At 33.5% G+C, this 21,242-nt stretch overlaps 3 protein-coding genes across 3 annotated transcripts; 1 reads left to right on the forward strand and 2 right to left on the reverse strand.

The window, feature by feature from the left end:
- Positions 1 to 1,424: 1,424 nt before the first annotated feature.
- Positions 1,425 to 6,609, forward strand: LOC100176524 (E3 ubiquitin-protein ligase arih1). The gene is made up of 14 exons (XM_002129516.5): positions 1,425 to 1,522; positions 1,976 to 2,229; positions 3,169 to 3,327; positions 3,849 to 3,917; positions 3,970 to 4,062; positions 4,371 to 4,426; positions 4,646 to 4,712; positions 4,778 to 4,927; positions 5,010 to 5,159; positions 5,318 to 5,428; positions 5,493 to 5,576; positions 5,869 to 6,045; positions 6,105 to 6,217; positions 6,277 to 6,609. Exons 2-14 carry the CDS (start codon positions 1,981 to 1,983, stop codon positions 6,359 to 6,361), a joined length of 1,563 nt encoding a protein of 520 aa, XP_002129552.1. The 5' UTR covers positions 1,425 to 1,522; positions 1,976 to 1,980; the 3' UTR covers positions 6,362 to 6,609.
- Positions 6,610 to 6,665: 56 nt separating this feature from the next.
- LOC100179610 (probable voltage-dependent N-type calcium channel subunit alpha-1B) lies at positions 6,666 to 15,326 on the reverse strand. The gene is made up of 26 exons (XM_018817727.2): positions 14,765 to 15,326; positions 14,566 to 14,711; positions 14,367 to 14,486; positions 14,050 to 14,184; positions 13,917 to 13,989; positions 13,754 to 13,864; positions 13,589 to 13,698; positions 13,479 to 13,505; positions 13,348 to 13,414; positions 13,130 to 13,287; positions 12,715 to 12,829; positions 12,454 to 12,660; positions 12,000 to 12,046; positions 11,555 to 11,752; positions 11,149 to 11,376; positions 10,805 to 10,965; positions 10,247 to 10,416; positions 9,823 to 10,067; positions 9,463 to 9,623; positions 9,033 to 9,212; positions 8,586 to 8,659; positions 8,084 to 8,212; positions 7,945 to 8,033; positions 7,645 to 7,769; positions 7,412 to 7,589; positions 6,666 to 7,317 (listed from the first exon to the last, which is right to left on the reverse strand). Exons 1-26 carry the CDS (start codon positions 15,293 to 15,295, stop codon positions 7,089 to 7,091), a joined length of 4,014 nt encoding a protein of 1,337 aa, XP_018673272.1. The 5' UTR covers positions 15,296 to 15,326; the 3' UTR covers positions 6,666 to 7,088.
- A 1,791-nt stretch (positions 15,327 to 17,117) lies between these two features.
- LOC101242508 lies at positions 17,118 to 21,114 on the reverse strand. Its single transcript, XM_004225642.4, has 13 exons — positions 20,272 to 21,114; positions 20,070 to 20,207; positions 19,899 to 19,968; positions 19,648 to 19,788; positions 19,452 to 19,564; positions 19,266 to 19,343; positions 18,873 to 19,003; positions 18,489 to 18,621; positions 18,203 to 18,426; positions 18,051 to 18,140; positions 17,897 to 17,997; positions 17,738 to 17,841; positions 17,118 to 17,428 (listed from the first exon to the last, which is right to left on the reverse strand). Exons 1-13 carry the CDS (start codon positions 20,272 to 20,274, stop codon positions 17,294 to 17,296), a joined length of 1,461 nt encoding a protein of 486 aa, XP_004225690.2. The 5' UTR covers positions 20,275 to 21,114; the 3' UTR covers positions 17,118 to 17,293.
- Positions 21,115 to 21,242: the final 128 nt, after the last annotated feature.

The raw sequence follows: 21,242 nt of genomic DNA on the forward strand, positions 1-21,242 counted from the left end.
TGATGTACATGGCTTTTTATTTACGTGTTATTCATTGTATATAACACGTCGCAGTTATATCACCTGTTTAACTCTGGTATGACCAACGATTATTATCACAAACGTTTCTTGAATGAATAAATGTAACTGGCTTTATCCTCGTGTGCTGGTGGAAAATGACAGTCGTCTTGCTCTCGTGACCGCTTGCAATTTACCACGAATGAAACTTTGTGGCATTTTTATGCTTTTCATTATATATTCATATATATTGTATGGATCACTTATTTATGGGGTATGAAAACACCTGTTTTCATTCGCTTTTATCATCACACCAAGCAGTAAAAAAAGAGTATTTATAGAATTTTATAACCGTAGCTCACGACTCTAAGGAACTCTCGTAGTTATTATTAAATACACGATCAGGAAATATGAGATTTACGTGCTAACGGTATCCCATATCACCCCACAATGCAACATATATGCACGGCCTACCAGAGATATCTAGTAGGCCGTGCATATGGTATAGTAGGATGAGGGAAGACAAGACACCTTTAGCACATAATATCTAAATATCCTAATCATGTTTTAGACAATTAACAATGGTCTATGGCAGGTGTCCCATCTTCCCCCAACCTATTATACATATACGACAGCGCCAGCTGGCCACTCTTCCTCATAAATTGTCCGTTCGAGTAGCGTATATTCTTTGGTTAAGGTTTCAATTTGCATAATAGTCTTTTCAATGTCGCTCAAGTTTTATAAAGTTATGTTTAAATTTTTAGAAAAATGAACTTATTGCGAATTGAATTCTAGTTTATACGTACCCATACACTAAAATCTAAAAAGTTAAAGACTGTAGAGTTTAGTAAAAATCATCTGAATGAATGAATGAATGAATGAAATTTATTTCGTCTCTTCGGTCACGATAGCGAAGAACAAGAGAGTTGACACAAGCGAAAAGACAGGTAGTAACGGTAAAACAACAGTTGTTAAAACACGCTTGTTGATAAAAAAGAAAGAAATATTGTTTTGGATAAAAGGCGTGACCGTTACACCCTACAGACGATACAATGTGAAAATTAAATAAATAACATTTAATTAAACATATTAAAGTTCTAATTTGAAGAAAAGTGTGCGTAAGGACACAACCCGTACAATGGGGGGAGTCGGCCTTAAAGAAGATTGATCCAAAGATTGGAGCATGATGAAAAAACAAAACCCCCAAAAAGAAATTCCACCAAAGTTTACAATAAACAGTTTCGAGTGCACACTTATGTGTGATTTAGAATCAAGTGCATTACATTAATACACATCTGTTTAAATTTGATTTAATAATTATTTAATAATTTACCAAAAATAAAAAAAAACGAAGTAAGTCTTTGCTATTTGTCTATTTCTATGATTTGATAGCAAAACGGTCACCAAATTGCTGCGTTCTTTGTACTATATATTAGAATTACTTTGACGATCAAAGGAATAATCACAACAAAAGTATTTTGCTGCCCCGGGCGTCATTTTGAATATGCTTATAAATACACGAGAGGTAGTTACGTATGTAAAATGACAAATTGTTTGTAATATATTTATAATAGTGTACGCACACGTATATTTTGTATTAGTTGTTAGCTGGCAATGGTGTGTAAGCTTATCTACAGTTATTTATAAATATACTTCATTGTTGTCACTTGTCAGTGCTGCATCACTGGACACTGTTGAACGTTCTCTTCCTTCTAAATAAGAGTTGTTACAGTTATTGCAAAGCTATAAAGTCAGGAATATCGTAAAAGCAAATTAGAATCTTATAAACACCTACGTATTATATTCCTTTAGCTTGGTCATATAATGTTGCTTGTGTTTCAATTCTCAATGATCTGATGTAAAAAAATATTTTACTAAAAGAAGACCTCTAAAATAAATGAATTTAGATTGTCTCTTCTAAGTGTTGCTTGTTCTGATGAAGATTTGAATAAATATACTGTTTTAGTGTTTTGTGAAGTGAGCATGGATTCTGATGAGGATTTTGATTATTATGATGCTGGTGATGATGAAGAGGATGATTTGTCGCTTCGTGATGATGCAGATGACGATGATGAGGATGAGGGATATCTGGATGATAATATTATTGTGTCCGAAGCACCACATGGAAGTGAGACCAAAGATGAAGAAGTTTATCCCCACGAATGTTTGTCTGCAGATCGAATTGTAGATCTAATGGTTGAAATATTAAAAGAAGTCAATGATATTGTTAATGTAAGTTAAAATATTGGGATAGTTAAAAAATTGTTCTCTACGTTATCTGCTAACCGCTAAACATAACTACTAACTGGTAATTATACTAATTAGTAGGGCTCGACCAATATATCTTTAATCTCTGTGTACCGATACTATCAGCCGATATTTACAATTTACCAATCGTCAGTACAAGTCAAAATGCGATGATAATACACTGACATATAAATTGTTAGTGTGATGTGACCTGAACCTTATCTAAACTTTATGTGTGTCATAGTTTAGCGTTCATCACATGTGTCATAGTTTAACAACTACATGCATCGTGGTTTAACAATCATATTAGTTGTTAGTTGACATTCTTACAATTGTTTAACAAAATCTACACATAACTATTTTTCTTCATTATGTCTTGAATACAAGTATTAAAATGGATCAAGACTTTCATATATTTCATTATAGTGTCAAGTATCGATATTGTTAAATACATATATATGTAAAAATATCTGTGAAAAAATGATATCTGTCGGGCTTTACTTACTACCAAAATGTATATGGCCTTATGGCGTATATGGAATTCTTCATTAGTTTCGAAAAACCAATGCCGATATTATTGGATATATTAGAACTGTTTTAATTGCTGTCCAGTAAGCATAAATATTAAATAACCTAAAACAAGTTACTGAATAACTTTTTTGCATTTTGTTTTTTTGTAGTAAAATTATCAGTTAGTCATTTCATTTACAAACTAGTGTAAGCACTATAGGTAAACTGTGAATTTTAAAAATAAAATAAAGTAAAAATCAATTTTGCATTTACATGTTAATTGTACATTGGTTTAATTGATTGAATGGTGATTATTAGGTGTGAACAGGATCACTCAAGTCAACAATTTTAATGACATTATAATTCAACATGAATGCTCCTATATGCAGTTGTGTAATATAAATATCTTTGCAGATCCCACCTACTACTTTACGGATACTTCTTGCACATTTTAATTGGGATAAGGAACTACTTCTTGAAAAGTATTATGAGTACGATGGTAATCAGGAGAGAATTTTTAAAGAAGCTCATGTTGTCAGTCCATTTAAAATGAAACGTTCAAACAAGTCTAGGGTAAAGATATATGTATATTGTTGAACTTATGTTCTGTTGTCACTTGGATTAGTTGAATAAATAAATGCAACTTTTGTTATCCTTACGTTTACGGTAAAACGTCGGGGATGTTCTTTTTTATATACCACATGCCAGCTTATAAGTTACCACATATGTAAATTTAAGCGAAAATATTTACTTTTGTATGGCTGACACACAGGTAACTGATAAGTGACCACTGGGTTGAAGTAATTGCCATTAAGTGTCTTGCCCAAGCAGACATGTGCTCACAATGGTAGCAGCCACAAGCCTTGAACCCATATTTTTGGCTTGAGGCAGGAAAACAAATACCATGTGTTTATACACAGATAAGCATTAAACATATGTCAGTATATCTGTAAAAAAATGTATACATAATAAGTACCTCATATGTCTGCTTTGGTGTGAACAATGCACTAATGTTATTAACATAAATAATAAATATATAATACATATTTTACCAGAAGCATAAATACAGTTTCAGCTGTTAATTTTGTTTGCAGGCTCATTCCAGTCAAAGTCATTCTTTGGATGTTTCATGTGAAATATGTTGCAGCTCATGCTCATCTTCCGTAAGTTTAATGCAATGTAAGATGAGAGCTGAAGCTAATTTCATGTTTCTAGTTCATGACTGGACTAGACTGTGGACATATGTTCTGTAAAGGATGTTGGTCTCAATATTTACGAACAAAGATAATGGATGAAGGGATGTCGCAGGTTGGATGTCTTTATCATTACCATAGCATAACAGTTATTTGTTAGTTCATTAATGTAAAAAAACAACCAAAATGTATATCTTGTAAATCTTTAAAAAGTTGACCAAGCAATACAGAATCCCCCATTATCTGGTTGACTTATCAAGTTATCAACCCATGCAAATATCCTTGGTTGATCATTTGCATCACTTCATTAGGCTCACCTGTTATAGTCCTGTTTGCCAGTTGAGCACAAGGCACAACAAGATATAGGTTATTATGAGTATGTACATATGTTAAAATATAAGTATATTTGATTTATTTTTCCAGACAATCCCTTGCCCAGCTTTCGACTGTGAAATTATTGTTGATGATGCCATTGTAATGTAAGAACCATGTTTTTATATGTATTGTCTTACGTCTGACTTAGGCACAGTGGTTAAAACACAAACACCCACAAAGAGAACTTGTCTAGCATGAGGTGTGTGAAACAGAACACCCATGTTATAAACGATTTTTGATTACCTGCCACGCAATTATAAAGCAAGTAAGGTTTTTTTATCGCATTCCGTTTTTTTGTGTATATTACCTTGAGTCTTTTCCAGGAGTTTAATATCCGACAAAAAAGTTCGATTAAAGTATCAACATTTGATGACAAATAGTTTTGTGGAGGTAAATTTGTCAGTCGTTATTTTCTTTAATCATCTTATTGTTTTCTCATTTGTTTTTGCCAACAGTGCAACTCTTTATTAAAATGGTGTCCTTCTCCTGACTGCCACCATGTGATTAAAGTTGAGTATCGCGACAGACGGGCTGTTAAATGTGATTGTGGTCGGGAGTTCTGCTTTGAGTGTAGTGAATCTTGGCACGATCCAGTGTTATGTGTGGTATGTATCTTCACTTGATAATATACTGTAAAAGTGATGTAGATGGAAGTCAATTAAATTAATGAAATTAATTAAATGTCAGCATTTAAAGAAGTGGTTGAAGAAATGTGATGATGATAGTGAGACGTCAAACTGGATATCTGCAAATACGAAGGAGTGTCCCAAGTGTCAGGTGACGATTGAGAAGGATGGCGGATGCAACCACGTTATATGTCGTAGTCAAACATGCAAGGTAAAGCAATTTATTTTGTTAATAATGATGTAGTCAATTGGCAGTCGTTTGTTTTGTATTATGTAATTGTATTATAGTAGTTTATATTTTTTTTAAAGTTATATAATAAACAAATCCTGTTAATTAATATATTGATAACAAGCCTAACTTTTGTGCAGCATGAATTTTGTTGGGTATGTTTGGGGCCATGGGATCCACATGGAGCGTCGTGGTATAATTGTAACCGATACAATGCTGATGATGCAAAAAAAGCGAGAGACACTCAGCAGGTATGGAGTGATCTTTATTTCACGAAAATTGTTTTAACTCGGTTGTTACTCCTCCATTATGTAGAGATCTCGTGAAATGCTTCAAAGATATTTATTTTATTGCAATCGGTACATGAACCACCTGCAAAGTTTGAAGTTTGAGCACAAGGTAATTATTTATTTAATTATTTAATGAAACTATGTTTGGAAAAATGAAGTGTCAACAAATTTATTTTATGTTTTAGTTGCTAATTTTTTATAAAAATGGTGATTTTTTTGTTTGGTTCTTTATCTAAAACAAGAAAACTTGGAAAACCATTTGTCTTGGTCATAATGTTTACATATTGAGAAACAGAAGTATTTAGGACAATATACACTAAACATTGTATTTATAAACCAGTTTTGTATAATTTTTATCTTATGTTATGTATCTGAGACATTGCTATCTATCTATATTTCAGTTGTATGCAAGAGTTAAAAGAAAGATGGAGGAAATGCAGCAACTAAACATGTCCTGGATTGAAGTTCAGTTTTTAAAGAAAGCTGTTGACGTTTTGTGTCAGTGTCGTCAAACCCTTATGTATACTTACGTGTTTGCCTTCTTCTTAAAACGGAACAACCAACTTCTCTTATTTGAGGTTAGTTCAAGTTAGAATAAAAAATTTAAAAAATTTACTTAATGTTGCGTTTATTTTAGGATAACCAAGCAGATTTGGAAAAAGCAACTGAAACGTTAAGTGAATATTTAGAACGGGATATTACAACTGCGTCTATTAGAGATATCAAACAAAAAGTGCAAGACAAATACAGGTATATCTAACTATCTTATAAACTGATGGTTATATAAGTATTTGTTGATCAATGTACAGATACTGTGATTCTCGACGAAGTGTTTTATTACGTCACGTTCATGAAGGATATGATAAGGAGTGGTGGGATTATCTGGATATATGACATCATAATCCTTTTGCTCGTGTTTGGTACGAAAACTGAATGAGAAAAAATACTTCTTTGTTACCTTGTTTTATACCAGACAAGAATGTGTATATTATGTTGTGGATTTATATTTGACTTTCTACACACCTTGTTGCTCTCAATATCAACCTGCTGATGTAACTTTAATGTTTTGGTGCATGATCGTGTATGATTTAAATATGTTTTGTTATTTCATTTAAGTATCAATAAATTATATTCCATACCAACTTACAGTTGTGTTACATAATAGAATCATAATCATATATTTTATTTTGGAACTTTATTGGGTTGTTACTAAGTACAGCTTAGTACTCTGATTGGAACTTTTATTGTGTATGAAACAACACATACATATGTTTGCACATGATGACGCTAACAAAATATGACTTGCAATAAAAGGTGATATTACTTGAAGACATGAAGATGCCTGTGCAATAAAATACGAAAAAAAAACATTTCTATTTTCATGGTTATAGATTTAAGTGAGGTAATTGAAAGCCAACAAAAGGCAGAAAATATTTCAACACCTTTAAATATCTACAAGGTAGGTGCTTCTTGCTACATAATTATATTAAGGAATCTCAACTTACATTCTATTTTAATAAAAAAACAGCATTAAATGTGTCATTAAAAAAATTTTTAAAGCGAAGAAATGTGTTGCTATAATGAGCTTGAAAAATATATTGACAAACAAATGACTGCATTGTTATTTTTGAGGCGTAGTTTGAACTCGCTTAGTTTTCGGTGATTTAATTGTAACTCTGTTACGAGTTATCCTTGGAGTGCCAGGTACCGACTTCTTCGTATTTTCCTGGTTTGTCTTATTTTTCCTTTTCAGTTTACTGCTTGTGATTTTGTTGGATGCTTTAGTTTCATTTTCTCCGTCTTTCTTTTCGGAAGATTCTTTTGGTTTTGCAGATGTATTGCCTTGATTTCTGGATAAACATTAATTTATTACATACTTTCACAGTCTAATATTTATATTACTAGTTACATAACCATAGAAACAATAATATTCTAAAACTTAACTGTTCAACATCACCCAATGAGCTTCTAGACTCTTCAAGTTTGACGTCTTTATCAACAAAAATTTTCTTTTCATCTACGAATTTTTGCATCCAGTCAGGAATGGAACCGTCACCTGTTGTTTTTGTCTTCTTTCTCACACGAGGCCTTCCTCTGTCAGGTACGGTCAAGGTTTGGGTGTCTGCAATCAAATTAGTCAATATTATGTGATACTTTATTCGAAAACCATCCATTACGTGTGTCATTTGCTGCCGATGGAGAAAGTTCAACATTTTCAGGATTATCAGAATTCACTTGGGAAACAGTGACTTGTGGAAGTTGTGCAGTTTCTTCATCTTCCTCTAGGAGTTCCTCATTTACACTGGAAACAAATGAAAAATATTTAAGCGCAACCATAGTGGAACTGGGAAGATATAAATGAATTCAATAATTTTATATCTTCGGTCACGATAACGTAGAAAGGGGGGAGTTCGAAAAGAAAAAAGACGGTCAGTAACAATAAAACAAGGATTGTTAAAACATATAGACTAAGTAACCTGATAGCAAGCTGAGATGGAACACTGTGTAAATACGAAGGATGACGACGCTCCAATCCTCCACGAATAATTTTACTCAAATCTCGAAGCTGCAACAAAACAATTAGAAATTTGTTGAAAAAGATGATGCAATCATCACCTCATCAGGATTCATCATGGTGATCTCCCCGTGAATGTTTTTCCTCCAATCTGCTCCATCCGTCTTTCTCCGCATCCGACTGATCCGATGATTAGGAGAAGGTTGGTTCCGCTTCCCTGATTCTCCAATCTGGTTCATTTCCAGAAAATAAAATTATAAAAAAATATCTTAATAATGGCATCATGGCTCTGTGGTTAAAGGTCTTAGAATTCTAGACTTAATGTTGTCACCATAGTGACATTGTTTTGGGGTAACTCAGAAAATAGAAGTCATATATCAGTAATTGCTTCAACCCAGTGACTTCTAATAGGTTGTCTGAATTGTCAGTCACACAAAGAAATAATCAATCGCAAAGTTTTATCAGGTAACTTGTAAGCAGCACGATGTGCAGAAACAAAACACCCGTGTTGGAACAACAGTCGTTGCTCCACCACAAGAGGATAAATAAGTTACACTTATTATTGTTACAACAAAGATTGGCAACTAAAGCATTGATACTTACTTCAAATTTAACTTTTGGATTCTTTAATATTTCATTATCTGATGTGACAACTACATGAGGATGATCTTGGTTGCCTGAAATGAAAAATCAACTTATGCATTCATAACCAGAGTCATACAAAGCAGATTGTTACTTATTAAAATACTGTTTTGTTGGTTAAGTATTAGCAGAAAGTCATTGTAGAAGTCATACCAACACATAGCAGACCAAATGATAAAATTGTGCCCCCCATTACCTGTGCAAACCATGAGATCAACTATAAGTGTTTTTAGCTAAAATTTAACTGGACACTGACAGCCTCTCAGAGAGTAGTACCATGTTATTATAACAATAGATTTATTTACATTGTCACATTAGTATTGTCACAAAAAACATGCCTTGTTTGATCCCTTGTTTTGTAAGCCCTGCTTAATCACATAGCACAATACGTTATTAACTTTATCTCACCATTTCCTTTGCTAAGGTTGATAACATTCTCGGAAGGAAACCATCCGTGAGAACCTCTCATCATCCCGTGAACCTCCTCCATCACCGTGAGAAGATCACCTTCCTTGAGATTCATCTCATGAGCATCACGTGCATGATGATTCTTGATCACACGAACAGCTCGTTTCAAACGAACGACTCCTTTAAGAATACAAAAACTAATTATGCTAAATAATTCTCCAAGGCTTTCCCAACATAACTTTACAAAGTGTAACAAGGTGCAAATGCGTCTGGTTGGGGTAAAGCCACAACTCAACATTGGCAATTTCTAAAGTACAACCCTTTTGTTATTTCTCCATGACAACTTTATATTCGTAAATTACAATTTGCCGTTTAGAATTGCCTGGTGGACACAAATGTCAAATAAAAACAATTATTATAAAAATGAAACCATCAATTTGAAGTTGGTTTTTAATTGTTTCATCTTCCTCATGTTTGGTTTTCCTTCTTTCCTTCCTTCTTTGTTCATGACGTTGTTTCAACATCATCTCTCGTCGTTCCATCGATGTCGATTGTTTGTCTTCTACAACTTCATTCTCTTGTTTTTCACGTCTATGAACACATGTGTATAAACTGTTGGTGGAAGACATTACGTAAATCTGATCTGAAACCCTAGAAAATTATTTATTTAGGTCACCTTCATTAATTAGCCCAAAAAGAAGGAAAAAGCGACCAAATAAAATGTTGATACCCAAAATAAACTTTTCAGAAAAACTTTATTAGATTTATTTAATATTTTTCTAATCGATACCTTACAGGTGGTCGTCTTGGAGAATTAGATTGGCTTCTTACACTGAGCATTGTTTCATCATCAGATACCCTGGGGCTTGGACTTGGACTACGTGCGAGCGAACCCAACGTGCCACGCCTCACTGCATACGGACTTGAGGAAAATCCAGTCAAAGTATTTGAACCAATGCTGGCTCGCGATTTGCGTGAACTTGCAAATATTTCGTTCAAAGTAGATTTTGCTGCTGATGAGAAAGATGTTTCAACCTGTTTAGAATATCATTGGTTACAACAGATTTAATCAGTTGTATGCTGTAACCACACGTATTAGGTTATTACAAAGTTGCATTTTTTTGTAATTAAATTAACAATAAAACAATAAAAGTTGCGTTAATGAATTTTAAATACATACAAACTTGTAGGAGAAAGTTCATATAAACATTAACCTTTGTTGTGTCATGTTCTTCAGGTTGCAAACTCGCTGGTTCTTCAGCAAACTGTGTATTATCACGCGCCAACTTCTTATATGCCTCAATTGAGATGGCAACAAATAAATTCATGACAATCATGTCAACAATAAGATAACATGAAACAAAATAAAATGCAGAGGGCCAACCTATTACATGTAAAAACATTGTTTAAACTTATATTAATAAATGTATAAGTTAAGTTCAGGTATGGTACTGGTCATTGAATAATGTAACCAAATTATAACTTTCAACTTGAAACGGCAGGTTGAACTATCACTCTGAATAAATATAGCTGAATGCAACTTGCTTTAACACTGTGTGTCCGGAAAACGACAGTCGTTATAACACGGGGTTCTATTGCATACAGCTTGTGCCAGCTTACAAGTTACTACATATGTAAATTTGTGGAGTTTTTTCTCTATAGGTTTTAGACAACCAATTAGTGACCACTAGGTTATCGCCGTTAAATGTCTTCATCTATGTCAGCTTTAAATTTACGACTTACAACTGGAACTAAAATAAGTAAAAGGTAACCTGCATCGTTCATTGCTCCTAACATGATCTCATGCCAATCATTTGTTGTCACGATTTGAAATACAATAAGCAACGAGCATCCAAATGTTTCAAACCCAACACCACAACCATATTCAACGTAACTACCGGTATAACCACGAGCTTCACTTCTATATAATGTCCTGTAAAGAAAAATATCAAACTATTTAAAAGAAAACAATAAAACAGAATATAGAACAAGGTATATAGACTACATACATTAATTGTTTTTGAAATTATGTAGTTATAATATTCAGCAATGAAAATGAAATTAAAATTTAAAAATTATATTATGTTGTATTTACACAAGCTCTAAAGCAACCTACTTGTCCTGGAAAATTTCAAGTCCAATAACGGCATACAAATATATGATGGTGATCACAAGTAATATGAGGTCAAACATCACAGGGTAAATATTTTGAAGCACGATGACGGCTGATCGAGCATGTTGTGAGTTAAAAACTGCCCGGATTAAAATGGCAACACTTGACACCACAACACATGCACCCAGGTTGATGGGGCTGGCACGTGGTACCATGTACCATAAAACATACCTGTAAGATTAACAATTAAACAACTTGTAAATCCACATAATGTTAAATAGGGAACTTTAAATAGAACAGAAGTAATATTACAAATTTCTATAGCAACAATAGACGGTAAATATTAAACTATGAATTACTGTTTGTTAAGGTCTACTTGAGGTTAATTTAATATTGTGTGAATATTTACCATACAATACAACCGATTGAAGCTGTTATAATCATCAGGATATCTAGTACATCAAATAAATTCCACAAGCCTTTCCCATCTGCTACCACTCGAAATATCGCCTCAATCACAAATATGATTATAATTGTTGTTCTTGTTGATTGAACAGCAAGTTGCGCATTGTCACTGATACCAGACCACATCAAGCAGAAGAGAATGCTGCAAGTATATTTAAATAAACCAATTATTTTTACACCGTTAGATCAGTGAGAATTGCATCAGTAAGGTTCAGATGCCAAACTTTAATTTCTGGGAAATGCAATTATGATAAAAAGTTGTGATACATTTTCGGAGCCTGCCCTAAGAATTATGGGCAAAAAAATAAAAATATAACAACTAAAGTCACTAAGCACATAAAGCATAGTTGAACATTAGTTACAAACTAACACAACAAACATGCACAGACCTGTGTAGTAATATAAGAACAAGAGTTGCAACAGAAGTAGCTCGAGCCTGCATGTTAATACATGTTATATCACACATTTTGTTAGTAAGGCATGCAACACAGCATGCAATCTTACATCTTATTTTTTTTTAATTTTAGGTAAATAGTTTAATCGTAATCAATAATTCCTCTGCTTAAAATTACACAATGGTTTCTTAAGCAATATTTGGTTGCTAACCAAACATAAAGTTTGGGCAAATATTCCACTATGTTGCTTTGTTCATCATGGCATTATAATATGATAACTAGATTGGCCATGCTTCTGCAAATATTTGAATAATATTTGATCAATGATATCTCATGAAATGATCATGAGGCTTATGTAAAGGAGAAACCAGACAAACAAATTGTTCAAATTAAAATTCATAACCTTATATTGTGGCTATGGAAGCCACACCACCACACATGAACTCACATGAACAATTATTCTACAGATCTTTTGAATAAAACAACACAACTTTGAATTACAAACTGTGCTGTTATCATCATTATTATGAAGTTCAGCTTCAAATTCAAAACTGAGTGTTTCAATAAGTTTGGTTGTCCAATCATATGAATCAATTACTCCGTCCCCATACATGCTTATGTAATTTATTAACTCTTGGTTTTCTTCTCTTGTATTCTGTGAGAATTATTAAATTAAACCATTTATAACATTGAGTCGACCATTTCGCACCTTTGGCTTTAGAATATGAAATAACTCGGTTAGTTTTGGATCATTTACTGAAAGTTGTCCGTTACCAAGTGGATCCATGAGATTCCAGGCTTTTGCTAATTCTTCCCTTTGCTGTCTGCAACATCAAAGCATATATATACGACAGTAATGGCTGAAATGTTGCAGACGAGTAAAACCAGACCTACATTTAATAAGTATGACAGAAACTCTATAGAAAAAGTTTGATTTGTGGTATCATCAGAGCCTGAAGATGAGATGCTTTATGACAAGCAAATAATTTAATTCAACTTAAACATGGTGTACACATTAATGGTAATATATATACTGTATATTAAAATATATAATAAAACTACAAACATAATATTTTACAACTCTCCAATGTACATTGCTTTCAGTTTAAATTGTTTACAAATACCTTCTTTCCTGTTTAACATGCCGCTTGCTATAATCCCAGTAACTCTCCACGATAATTGCAAGCAAGATAGCAGTTAAGAAGAAAACTCCAGCATACAAAAATAAACCAAAGTAAAAAAAATTGGCCCAGTTTTTAACAAATGCTGGAATGATGAATTCCTATTTAAACAGAATGGAGTCAGTATATTTTTTCTCACCCTGCTATGTAATTCAACTTACTGGGTAGTTTTCAGTGGACATCAGCACAAACATGTGCAAGGCTGCATTGGCAACCTGATCAAAGGCACTGCAATGAATCATATTTAAAAATATTCCGATTTATATAAAATATAATAGCATGAACAACCTACCCTGTGTATATATTGGTGCAATTCCAACTGAAACATACATGAAGTTTTAAAAATTATTCTTAGTTTTCTTGGATGGTTTATAAACACAAATGTAATTTAAGTGAATGTACCTGTAAGTTTCATTGGAACAAGTCTGTGGGAGAGAATGGTAATCGTCCATAAATACATGGAGTCCGATTGAAGCAAAAGTGATGATAAATATTGCAATAATAAGAAGCACCTGATATTATACGGAAGGTAAAACAGTTGTTTGTATTATAAAAAAACATATTTACCTTTCCAAGTTTACTAATGATACTCAACAATACATTAAATATATGAGCAACGTTCTTCGACTTGCACAAAAGCATTGATGCGCGAAGACATCGAAACGGGCACAACAATCGCTGGTAAAATATATCATTAACATGGATATTACTATTTTTATAGCATACTTACAGTCTGTGTTGCCACCTCAATTATTAACACTACAAGATCAGTAAGAAATAAGAAAGTAAACACCAGCTCAACACTAAAACAAACAGTATTTATCAGTTAAGTTTTAAGACATAGCAACAACCCATCAACTAACCGTATCCAGAAATTTTCTTTGGCTGACCAGATATTTCTCCAAGTTAGAAATTTGATATGAACAACAAGATCAACAATATAAACCAATAAACAAAGTGCATCTATGCAAGGTATGGCTGGATTTACTGATGTTTGCCTGTACGGGTAATAGACTATATTACTAATAGTATAAGACTTATCAATCTGTATTACATTTAAAAAGGGGAAAAAAATGTTTAAATAAGGAAGTTAGCCTTATGGCCTAATGGGTGGGAAACACAATAAAAATATTTTAAGTTTCTAGGCCAGATAATCATGGTAATTGTACTGGTAACCTACCACTTATATCCAATGGTTGCGGGAATGAAAGGTTGCTCCCATAGCATCATAAGGCAATGAACAGCAATGACTAGGTACAAGAGACGTGTCCACCACACATTTGAAATGATTTTGAAGCATCTGAAACAATTATCGAATGCATTTGACTAAATTCTACACAACTTAGTTGACACAAACATTTTTATAATATGTTACTTACTTGGTAATAGCTGGTGATTTAAACGTTGCACGAGCCTCACCAAACCTACCACGACCGTTTATTGCATCGTTAATATGAGCAGCTGCCAGTTTTAACTGAAGATTATCATTCAAGTTCTTTGCAAATTTGCTGGTTAAAGTATCACTCTGTAAATATAAAGCATGTTATGTGGGTTCACAATAAGATATGTTTCACTTACCCCATGCATGTTGGGATTAAGAATAAAAGCTGGTGACAGCAACGATATGTGCGCAAAGTTTTCAACGGAATTACGTTTCTTTAGTTTATATGAAAACTTTATGGAATTCGTTTCATTTGCATTGTCTGCTTCAATAATTTCTTTGCACATCACTGACTTGAACATTGCCCTGATTCGATTCAAACCCATAGTAAACTTATTATCTGTATGGTTGGCTATTAAAGTGTCTGCAGTGTTCACATCTGTTGTCGATGGAACTTTGCCTGGTTCATGATGATGGTTGCCTCCATTTTTATTAAGTGCGGCAACTTTTCCATTTGTTGCTTTTGGATCCGATATTGTGTTTATGTCACTTTTTGAAAACCCTTCCACCACAACATCATTATTTGTGACACCGATTCTTCGCTGCTTAGGAAATTTTTTAAATAGTTTCTGTGACGTGCTCTGTTTATCCATGTTGGGGAAAAGAGCCGGAGATGCTTTTTCTTCATTTTCACCTAATTCCGTTACATTCGCTATGTGATTTTGCATCTAATAAATACAACCAAAAAAATTAAGAAAGTCCATGATCTCAAAAACAATACATACAAAGTAAATTAGGTACTCTGAAATTAATTTCAAAAAAATAAAATATAATCCTACATATAAGTGTTGTACATGCTGCAGTATAACACATTTAGTTTTAGCATAATCTCTTTTTCATACCAATATCGACTAAAATGAAATCTTTGCAGTTAGTCTAATACCCTTTTTGCATGGTCACTTTTATGCGCGTAAGTACTCGCATATTTACTCGCAAAAACAAAGTTAACCTGCATAACGTCATGAGCGTGTTACCTGCTGTAGGAAGTTGGTTATTACTCGCATTATGCGAGTAAAGAAAAGTATAGTGGAAGTACAGTTTTACTTTTAGGAGCCTAACCTTTTCCAATTATTATTTTTACAGGATTTAATTTGGTAATAGCACCATGAGGTGTTAAAACTTATTTTATGGACTAGTTTTAACAATATTGCGCTAAAATAAGCTTACTGAAAGTTGATACGCGCATAAACCAATGACCATGCAAAATAACGCCGTTAGCGAGTTATCATATGACGAGTTAATGTGGATCGCTATTCGCATTAACTTTTTACCATGCAAAAAGGGTATAATAGTGAATGAACTCCAACTAAAATACAAATCAAAGTTTTAAAAACACTCTTACGCAGGGTGTTTTAAGATATGGGAGCCCGCCCAGCCTATATGTAGCATATATGCATCCCCTTTGTGGTATCACATCACTATATTGGTAAAACAATTGTAACATCATATTTGACATATGTCAATGTGCCCACGGATTTAAAATATGCCACTGTTTTACAGGATTGAATTTAACTTGCTTTATCCTCGCGTGGCGAGAAAAATATAGTAGGTATTTAACGAAAATGTTCTCTGTTCTGTTTCATACACCTCCTGTCTGCTCATTTTATACTGCACATACAACTTTGTGCGAGATTTTTTTATTTTCGGCACTAGTGTAGAATCCTATAGTAGGCTACGTTACAGGTTAATTTGGTCAACCCATTAGTAAACACTTGGTTGGTTGGTTTAATTATCGTTAAGTGTCTTACCAACGACACATACGTCGGACAAGCCTAACCCCTGTTTCATGGATCAGGACGTAATAAGGCTTTATCTGCTACGTTACATACTTGCTCTGGCCACTTCGTTTAAACTTACAATATGTGTGTTTCGCTGACTAGTTGTTGTAGGACTGTGTGTGTTTTATTTAGAAAGAAGAAAAAGATGAAAAAAGCTTGTGTACATTGGCAACATAGAAACTCATAAATAAATATCGCTTTTGTTGGGGACCAGAGCCATAGAAAAGTTGTTTATTCGACTCTTTTGGGGACCATCCGAATACAACACTAATATAAACTAGTTTTCAACTGATAAGAAATGCAGTTAAGGTGGTTTCACGTATAGTTTGTATATAAACATGTTAATATATATATTGTTACTAATTCCATCTTCATTGTATTAGTTAATCTGATTTTAGTTGTATCATGGCCTACTAAAAATATATATATATATTTAGTAAAGATATCTTTAGTAGACCATGGTTGTATTTGAAAAGATAAAATAATATAGAAGGGTGGGAAATACCAAACCCGGGCAAATACAGGACTTTAGGGGTACCTATTTTATGATACACAAAAACAAATGTTACAGTATTATTGGACAGTATTCTCACGGTCCAACAAAGTGCGCGGCAATATTTACCTTATTCCATAAAAATATTTAGCCTTCGGAGTTCAAGATATATCAAACTTTGTCACACTAGTATTTATACTACAGATCACATGAAACAATTTTGCCAAAAAATAAAATTTAATGTAAGATCTACTACAGTACATTATTATATAGGTACTATATATCCAGTAAAAAGAACTAAAAAATAAACAATTATTGCAAATGCTGATTTTTACAAAGTGCAACTATATACACACAGTGACATATATATGGTATACGCATATATGAATTCAATGTTAACAATCCGAGTGTCTCAGTGCAAGAAAGTTACACATCTCTGGCGTGTGTTCTTTTTGTTTATCAAGGCCACTACATCCATCACTGCAATAGCAAGTTATTCCACAAAGTGAACAAACTGACCATTTTCCAACCTAAACCAAGTATAGTAATTTTAAAACGCATATTCCATTACCCTTATTAACAGTAAAGTATGTCTCAGTAAAACAGTACTTATGTATAATAGGGTGGGGGAAGATGGGACACCTTTAGCACATTATTCCCAAATATCCTGATCGTGTTTTAAACAATTAACGTCGTTATGAAAATATAGTTTTATAATTCTTTAAATGTTTTTTTACCACCAAATGGAACGAGAAAATCGAATGAAAAGATGTCCCATCTTCCCCCATCGTAAGAAACGATGGCAGCATTGGTTAAAGTATTTTAATTGCCAAACTTACTGTACTTTCCCTCTTTTTACATTGCTTATTAGAACAATGGCGCAAAACTCGTTCACACAACTCGGGCAGTGGATTGAGAATGGCTGCAGAAAGCGACGAGGTATCTGAGATAAGTCATGTTTTGTAAGTGGGAAAAATAAGATATTTTATAAACTCTACCGATCTTCTCGCGTATGTTTGTTGGTGTTGAATAAAGAGCCATCCATAACCATTCGACTGCGTTTAATATAACACCAGCGTTTGTTCCACTGATTTTCTGGCTGTGAATAAAATTACATTATAGGAATAGTCAAGTTATTAAAGTTATACTCACCCTGTGGATAAACCTTTCAAAGTAAGCAGTTTTGACAGCTGGTATTTAAAGGCAAGTGCTTGAGCTTTTAAAAACTCAAATTTATTCTGCCTGAAAAGGTTGAATTTGTTTTAGTAGTAATCTTCTATATAGTAAGTGTGAAGTAAACTTACCACTTTAAAACGCCATGAATAAGCACAATAAAAGAAAACAACAGAGCGCTGCTACTAAAGCTCATACTGCGATAAAAACTTTCAGACTGGTGCCATGCTGGATCGCTGGGTGGTTTGTCAGTATTCCACAGCAAAACAGAACGGAATGAATGCATAAACACCAGGTCCTGCACGTTCGATTGCCACAAGCCGGACCTCGAATGCGCGCACAACAGAGCAATCGCCTGAAAAATTTAACTGTTTTAAAGACACATCAAACTCGAGAAAAAAATCACTGTCGATATACCTGCATCGCAATGGTTCTGAATTTTACAAAGTGCAGATAAGTGTTGGAATGGGCCAAATCCTCGTTTTGTAGTCGGTGGATACACATGGTAACGAAATCAAGCTTTATTAATTGTTCGTACGGAAGTTTCATACTGTATGGAAAGTACAATTTAAAGTAGGGTGGTGGAAAAGAGGACACCTTTTCATTCTATTAACTCGTTCCTTAGTAGTAAACAAAGAACATTTAAAGAAATAAAAAAAACGTATTATCACGACTTCCATAGAGACTGCTGGTAATTATTTAAAACACGATCAGGTATTTGGATACTATGTGCTATAAAGGTGTCCCGTTTTCCCCCACCCTACTATATGTCCTTCATAATCTAGATACGCGATTTCGTACTTCTCTGATAGTATGACCACAATGAGTCGATCGAGCACACTGATAGCAGGTACCATGTCACACTGTAAGTCGCCACTTTTAATCAAGGTCACCAATTTTTCTAAAAACCACGGCTGGCGCTCCAAAACTATCTAAAACGTATGATGTGCGTTTGTTAATAAACATTGTTGTATACACGAAGCGTTCCAGCTTTAACATTTAAGACAATATACTCATTGGTCTATTCGGCCGCACAGCACCTCTATACAACTTTAAAAAATGATGCTATAGTTATAAAACGATTCATACACAAAAATTAAAGACGTATTATGTTATGTTGTTGTTATTAAAAATAATTTAATGTAGTAAAAAGCATCATTATCATAGAAACGATATCTGTGTTAAGCGACCAACCTTTTCTATATGTTCTACACACAGAATATTCGTGAGCGCGTCAAGGCACTTTTGTCGGATTATCGGCAAAACGGGATTCTACATAGAATAACTTGAATGTTTATCGATGTAGCATCAATGCAACAGTTCTATTTTTACCATATATCAACAGATTTACTGTAATGTATATTAATCATACAGATGTACCTGCATCATTGAAAATATAACGGATAAGCCACCACTTTCGGTTATTTCCCAACACAGTGTATGTAACGCCTCTCTAAATGTTGTACCAGATAGATTATAACAGTTTTTGGTGCCTGTATGTTTTCAAAAAATATTTATTTCGAAGACAAATTTTGTTTCAATTTGATTTGAATCTAACAAGCAAAGATACGCTTACCCAAAAGTGTAAAATGTTTTCGAATATCACGAGGTGGTCGGTTTAGTTGCAAATCAAGAAATGTGCATGCAGATATTGATCCGTGGTAAAGAGCAAACATTAGCTGGCTCAAATTAAAAGTAGCTTCCGCTTGTCGTAAAGCTTAAAAAAAACATATTTAAAATTCAATAACATTTATATACAATATAAAAGTTTACTAATGGCTTACTAAAAATATCTTCAGTAGGCCGTGTTTACTTTACATAACAAACCTGTAATTGAAACATTCGATTCACACTTCACCGATGAATCAGTCCACAAATAAGGTTTGTTGCTGCATTTCTGAGAAAACACAATTACTCACAAACAAAAACTACGCACCGCACTTTCTTTTTAAATGTATTTCAACTTTCTTTGAAGTAAAAAACGGCCAAGTTACTTACCTTTTCTGTGAGAACAGCAATTAAATAGCTTGAATTAAAATGGTCAAGATCTAAAAATGACGACCATTCGTTAAACTTGATCCTGATGTTTGGTGAATCTTTATTGGAAATGGTATTATGATGGCCACAGCTTCCAACCTTGATTTTTAATTTATAATTTTAGTAAAAATCTCCTTTATATACTGCAGCACTCAAAACCTACCATTTCTACTCCGTGCTTTTAAAACAGAGACAAGTTTTAAAGTGCAGTCAGTTGCTTTTATTATTCAAATTTCGCTGTGTACATCAACAGACAGTTATAGTTTTCGCAATTAATTATGACGTTTAGTTTGATTGTTTTCAAACAAACCTCAGGAAAAAAACAAAAACATTTTTGCATTTTATGATCAAAGTGAAAAACGTTCTTGAAAACGTTCTTGAACTTGGTTTATCAAAATTCCAAATCAAAATTTGTATATAGGTAAAAATTCATACGAAAAAGTATCACTGAGTTTTGACAGTTTCTAGATTCTAAACTACTAAAGGAACTTGCACATTTTGCTACAGCAGTTAGTTTTGCGGTTTAAACACGTATTTATTCTAGCAGCTGTTTCGTTTTTTTGTACCTTTGGTGGTAACTTTAGATCACATTTGTGTATTTCTATACAAAATTTAATTTTACGCCTAATGGTACAAGTTATTGAATAACACGTAAGGTACAAATTTGAAACAGTTGGAAGAATTGCAAAAATACAATCAAGCACGGCCTACTAGAGATATCTTCAGTAGGCAGTGAATCAAGTAATATAAATCATTTCTTTAAAATCAATTTAATGCAAAATCTAAGGTTCTATATTAATTATTATACTGCCCAAAATACGAGACTAGAAGTTGAAAAAGATTGTGTGTTTATTATTATTTTGTACTCGCTTTCTTTTCGGACGCATGTGTCAGTATATAGCGGGGCACTTATAACGTTCATTTCATTAATCCTGACGTCACTAGTGTGTTCCCTAAATCAGTGTTTCTCAACCGTTTTAACTTGCGGACCGGTCAAATTTTGATACAAACTTTGCGCACCGGTGGACCTTCAAAAATTAACCAAAAATGTAATTGCGTACGATCGGTACGATAAAGTCCAAAGTAGATCATGAACTTAAGTTACGTCACAGTGCTGCAAATTACGAAACGGGC

The sequence above is a fragment of the Ciona intestinalis genome, chromosome 2 (assembly GCF_000224145.3).
Source record: "Ciona intestinalis chromosome 2, KH, whole genome shotgun sequence".
Classification (NCBI taxonomy): Eukaryota; Metazoa; Chordata; class Ascidiacea; order Phlebobranchia; family Cionidae; genus Ciona; species Ciona intestinalis.